General features: G+C 44.6%; 1 protein-coding gene across 1 annotated transcript; it reads left to right on the top strand.

The window, feature by feature from the left end:
- Positions 1 to 3,909: 3,909 nt before the first annotated feature.
- On the top strand, positions 3,910 to 5,179 carry LOC130506376 (uncharacterized). Its single transcript, XM_057001017.1, has 2 exons — positions 3,910 to 4,148; positions 4,222 to 5,179. Exons 1-2 carry the CDS (start codon positions 4,053 to 4,055, stop codon positions 4,603 to 4,605), a joined length of 480 nt encoding a protein of 159 aa, XP_056856997.1. The 5' UTR covers positions 3,910 to 4,052; the 3' UTR covers positions 4,606 to 5,179.
- The last annotated feature ends 426 nt before the right edge of the window (positions 5,180 to 5,605 follow it).

Raw genomic sequence — 5,605 nt, 5'->3', positions numbered from 1 at the left:
TATTGCCATATGTCCGAACAGGCTAATCTGGAATCATCTGGATAGAAAGTGGGATATCTTCTAATCACAACTCCTATGAGATTTATTTCAACTGTGAGAATTGATAGGATAAGAGAATCAAAGAGATATGATGCTAGATGAATGAAGAATAATGAGAGAAAGCAGAGAGTTTGTGTGACGAGTTTGAGAGAGAGAGAAGGAGAGAAAAATCTTCTGTTGATTCATTAGGCGCCTCAGCCATGTTACATAAATAGACATATAAGAGTTAGCAATGTGACAAAGAGAATAATAAACAAATGGAGACAGCATCAGACCATGTCACTCTCGCCTGCCCATGGATAGTGACAGCTCCTCTTTCTCTTTCATGCTTCACACAACATGTGATCTTCTTGTGTCCTGATTGCCAACGGTCCTCTCCCACTTGTTTACTATATTCCAGACCTTATGGAGAGGATGGCGAGATATTTGAATCATCCTTGCCTTGCAAGGCACTCTTATATGAATCAAACTCCCTCCTAACTTATCTCCACAACTCTGGTCGCCTATGTCTCATCTCTTGATCTTTATGCCTTCATGTCAACACTCCCATCAAGCTTGACCCATATGGCAAGTCAAACTTGGAAGCCATGAAGCCAATCCCTCATTAAAACCTTAGCTTGGTAAAACCCCAATGGGACAAAAGCCAAGCCAAGAAAAAGAGTAGATCACTTCATGGAGGAGAGATCAGTGACATGAGAGATCTATGAGTCCTAACCTTGGATGGATGAACTCACAGACCTTAGTGCTTGCTGCCCTTTGTGAAGATATCAGCTAGCTTGCTCCTCACTTCTTGTGTAGCATGGCGATATCACTTTCTGCTCTACAGCTTGTCTAACTTTGTTGCAGTCCACTTCTATGTGTTTGGTTCTTTCATGAAAGGACAGAGTTGCTGGCAATGTGTATAGCAGCCTGGTTTATCACAATGCATAGTGGATGGCGAGGTAGTCACAACTCCCAAGTCCTTAAGCAGTCCCTTGATCCAAATCAGCTCACTTGTGAGCTTTCTCATGGCTCTATACTCTGCCTCAGCACTTGAACATGAAACCAAGTCACCAAGTTGCCTCCAATAAATGTGCATTAACCAGTAGTTATCTCCTATCAACCCTATCTCCTGCCCAATCAGCATCACAATACCCAACTATCTCAGTACTCTTGTTGCACCCCATCCATATTCCTTGTCATGGCGCCTCTCTTAGATACCTTAGTATCCTCTCCACCATGTTCCAATGGTGCATCTTGGATCTTGCATATGCTGGCTCACTTGGTTGACTGCAAGCACACATCAGGTCTTGTGATAGTGAGATATATCAGCTTCCCCACCATTTCTCTATAGTGCTTTACATCTCCATATGCCTTGTCTTCAATCTCCCCCTCACGCATCACCTTGTATCCATCTTCTAGTGGTGTTTAGCAGCTCTTTCCACCAAGATCACCAGCTTCTTTTTAACAAATCCAGAGTGTATTTTCTTTGAGACTGGAACAACCCTTCCTTGTATCTGCAAATCTCAATCCCTAGGAAATACTTGAGCTCTCCCAAGTCCTTGATGTCAAAGGTGTGAGGGATTAAACTCACACCTAGATTTTAGATCAGGTTTTAAGTTTTAGGAAAGTTAGGGAAAGATAACGTGGGCTGAATCCCGTAATAACTTGTTGAATGAACTTCGATTTGTATTGATATAATGGTAAAAAGGATGGTTACAAAAGGTGATCTTTGATGAATACAAAGATTTAAGAATGTTACAATAAGAATGTTTTTATGAATGTCGAGTGAAAATGGATTGAATCGGATCCTCTCTTTAGTCCTCCACTTCTCTTTAAATAGCTTTGGACTTCTTTTGATTGTCTTCAACTGATCTCCGAGATCTTCTCCGCTTGATGTGGAATCTGCAACAGCTTCCCTTTGACCGGGTCCTGCGCTTCTTTTGTTATGACGTGAGCTTCCTCTTCGCCGTGACCTTTTTGGTTAAAGTCTTTAGCTCTCAGCCTCCGGCTCCAGCTTAGCTCCTTTTAGATGTCGAGCTCGTGATGGGCCTGTCGCGGCCTGTTATTGTCTTTTATTGTTTCAGCAATCAGCTACCGGGCCATATTCGGGCCCAACAGTTGCCCCCAGCTCTCGAGATTAGGTATCGTTATTCTCGGGAGCTAAACCTAGCCGCCCAAGCTAGAATCTCTTGTTGAGATCATGATTACTAGCTATCTCAACCATATTTACTTTTATCTGATCGAACGGCTGTAAATTCCCTTCGATTAAATCGATGGCTTAGATTAAAGCGAGTTTGAAATTTGATTTCCGATTTTCGAGACGTGATGGGATATAAAGCTGAGAGAATTAACTGCTTGTCTCTCCACTTCCTCCACGCCTCTCGACGGTTTCCAAGGTAATTCACCTCTTTTCCTTTATTTTACTGCGTTTTCTTTATTTTTTTTATCCGTTTCTTGATCGAACTAGTTCTTCATTCCTAACTCTCTCTGAGATTTCGCCTTAGTCCAATTCCTTTCTTTTGCTCCTATTTCCCTTTCTTTTACTATGAGTCAAAAAGAAGGTTCCGGCGAAGTTCAAATCTCAGCCTCCGGTGCCCGCATTATGAAGGTCAAACGCGGAAGCTGGTGAGAAGATGACGGAAGCCAAGAAAAGAAGGTTAAAGACTCGATCGGAGCAAGAGTCAAGAGGATGAAGAAGAAAAGGAGCAAGAGCGCCTCCTCGGACCTCACTTTCCTTCGCTCTTGAAGAGGTCAGGACGTCGTCAATCTTGCTGTTCAAGCTCACGGCAAGAGCGACCTAGCTAGAGCTTGTACTGAAGACGAAACCCCGAGACCGTTCCGGGGGGTTGGTTCTGCGTTCATGAGAAATATATTTCTAAGTGTCATCTTAGATTTCCTCTCCCCACCCTTTTGCTAGATCTCTTAGATCATTACCAGCTAGCCCTTCTCAACTTTGTCCGTCGGTTATCCGAGTGATAAACGGATTCATCACTAGGGCCAAGGAGGAAGGAGTTATCGTGGGGTTGACTGAGCTAATGAGTCTCTTCTCGATAAAGGAGAGTACTTCCAAGGATGGTGGAGCGGTACCTACTATCTCCCCGGTCGTCCAGGGCTAGGCATCTTCAAGTTCACGGCCAGTGACGATGACTGGCGCAAGAAGTATTTTTATGTCAAGATTGATCCTTGACGGTTCCTGTAGGCCGAGACCTCAGGACCTCTTGGTCTGACATTTCTGGTTAGGATTTAGGGATATGCTTGCATGTTTATTTTTGCTTATCATGATGTGCTAATTGCCTTTTGATTCCTTTGCAGAATTGAGGATCCTATCAAGTTGTCTGGTAAACTTACCAGAGCTCTTCACAGGAAGCTGCAGCACAGCCCTAATAATTGGGGAGCTTATACTACTTCGAGAGTTGGATCAGCTAGATTTCCTGATCGATACAAGGCGTCCTTCCCTGACTCAGTGACGGTTGCTGGTTTAGAAGGTACCCTTCCTTTGATAACTTTGATTTTCATTATTCGAATTCTGTTTTATGTGATTAATGAATCTTTTTCATGATTCAGTTTCTGAGGGTGATTCAGTTTTCGAAGTTTCATCCGGAGCAAGTACTTCCGAGAAGACTCAATCACAGAAGATGCCTATTCAGCCTTCCTTCCGTTCCAGGGGTAGATCGACCAAGGCTGCCAGCTCCTCTAGAGGAAGTGACAAGAACCAAGGGGATCCTTCCTTGACTCTGTGAAGGAGGCTCTTGACGAAGGAGGCTCTGCTCCTGCTAAAGGTGTTGGCTCTTCGGAGCCTAAAGTTCAGGAAGTTGGCCTTCCCTCCGAGGTCCGATGACTGAAGCTAATCCTCAAATGGCGAGGGATCCTCCAGAATTTGAGCCCCGAGGAACAAGAGGTCCCGAACTGACCAGGTTGACAGACCTTCGAGGTCTTCCTCCTCCTCCTCTAGAGGAGGAACCGTTGGCTGGAACTTTGCTCATTCGAAGCCTGGATCGGTTTTGGATGATTCGTGGGGTTTGGCTACTCTGATGAGGCATATGAAGAGTACCGGGTGTTCCCTCCCCTCGATCTCCAATCTCACGCACAAGGATGAGTATGTTGATATTGCCCATCACATGGGTCAGGTATGAAGTCTATTTCAACTTTTAGCTTTATCTTTGGAAGATTTTCGCTAAACCGTTTTTTTGTTTTCTGTAGCTGGCTGGCGCTATTAACAGGGCTCAGTTCAAGTTTGAGGACGCCGTACACAATGCCCCCAGTGCTGAGGAATTAGCTCAGGTCACTGAACTGGTCAAGGCCAACAAGACTGAGCTCAATCAGACTCGGGCTCTGATCTCGGATCTCCAAGCTGAGGTAAAGAGACTTGGCTCCAAATGCGATGCTCAGCAAGGGACAATCGAGAGCCAGTTGATTGACCTCCAGGTAAAGAATAGGAAGATTGGGGATTTGGATGCTGCTCGGAAGATAGCCGAGTATCAAGTCAAGGAGCTGATTGCTTCAACCCAGAGCAGCCAGAAGAACAAGGAAGCTGAGGTCAGGCTAGCCGTCCGGAGAGGAAAGAAGGAGGTAGCTGATGCCTAACAAAGTTCTGGTTGTTGTCAAGGAGAAGTTCTCCAAGAAGAAGGACGAAGTCGATCTCCTGGTTCATGCTCAAGAGATTCAAGCCAACACCGAGCTCCTGAAAGACATGCTGGATGGCGAGATTAAGAGTACTCAAGACGAGTATGATCGCTTGGTGGCCATGATGCCGGAGGCTGTTGCGGCATACGAGAAGGCTCAGGTCTCGGATTTCTCGATCGGCAAGCTCCCTCTTCCCCAACTCTCTGAGAGCTCAGGTACTTTCGAGGTTAATATGTTTAATCTCTCCTTTTCTGGAGAGTTCGGTTCTAATTTGGGATTGGTGGGTTCTTACTCAGCCCCAGTCGAAGCCGCCCCTGGAGGTAGCGACAAGGAGATGGAGGAGGAGGTTCCTGAGGAGGAAGATCCGGCTGGTAAGGGAGCTGAGAAGAGCTCGGATGACAAGGAAGTTTAAGAGCTGAGGCTCTTTCATGTGTTTCTAGGATTTCCGCCCAATGGGCTTTGATTTCTTTTGTTTTTAAGACTTATGGCCTGAGGAGGCTTTTAAACCTTTATCTGTTCGTACTTTGAATCTTTGTTAGCCCTGGGAGGCTTTTAAACCCTTGTTTAATTTCAAACTTGGTTTTCAGTTTCATTTTAAGTTTTCTGCTTTATTCGTAGAATATGACATTTGATCACAATCAGGTTCATGATAAATCTTGGGAGACTTGGATCGTTTTTAGTCCCTTAAGAGGGGTTTCTCGAAGTATCGAGGTCAGCTTAGGTTTTTAGGACCTGAGTTTAACTCGGGTACTTTAGGTAAGGGTTCTTGGGAACCTGAATTCGTTTGTGGGATTTTAAGACCCGTTGGACTTGCTTAGGATTTTAAGACCTTTTGAGATTTGATAAGGATTTTCAAGACCTTTGAGTTTTGATAAGGATTTTAAGACCTTTGAGATTTGATAAGGATTTCAAGACCTTGGAGATTTGATAAGGATTTCAAGACCTTTGAGATTTGATAAGG

This window comes from Raphanus sativus, unplaced genomic scaffold, assembly GCF_000801105.2.
Source record: "Raphanus sativus cultivar WK10039 unplaced genomic scaffold, ASM80110v3 Scaffold3164, whole genome shotgun sequence".
NCBI lineage: Eukaryota > Viridiplantae > Streptophyta > Magnoliopsida > Brassicales > Brassicaceae > Raphanus > Raphanus sativus.
This window is presented reverse-complemented; position numbering and strand designations above follow the sequence as displayed.

Excerpts from the sequence above, each read along its gene's own strand:
- LOC130506376 (XM_057001017.1), top strand. The coding sequence starts at position 4,053 with ATGAGGCATATGAAGAGTACCGGGTGTTCCCTCCCCTCGATCTCCAAT. Across the intron at positions 4,149-4,221 it reads TTGCCCATCACATGGGTCAG|CTGGCTGGCGCTATTAACAG; the intron begins GTATGAAGTCTA and ends TGTTTTCTGTAG.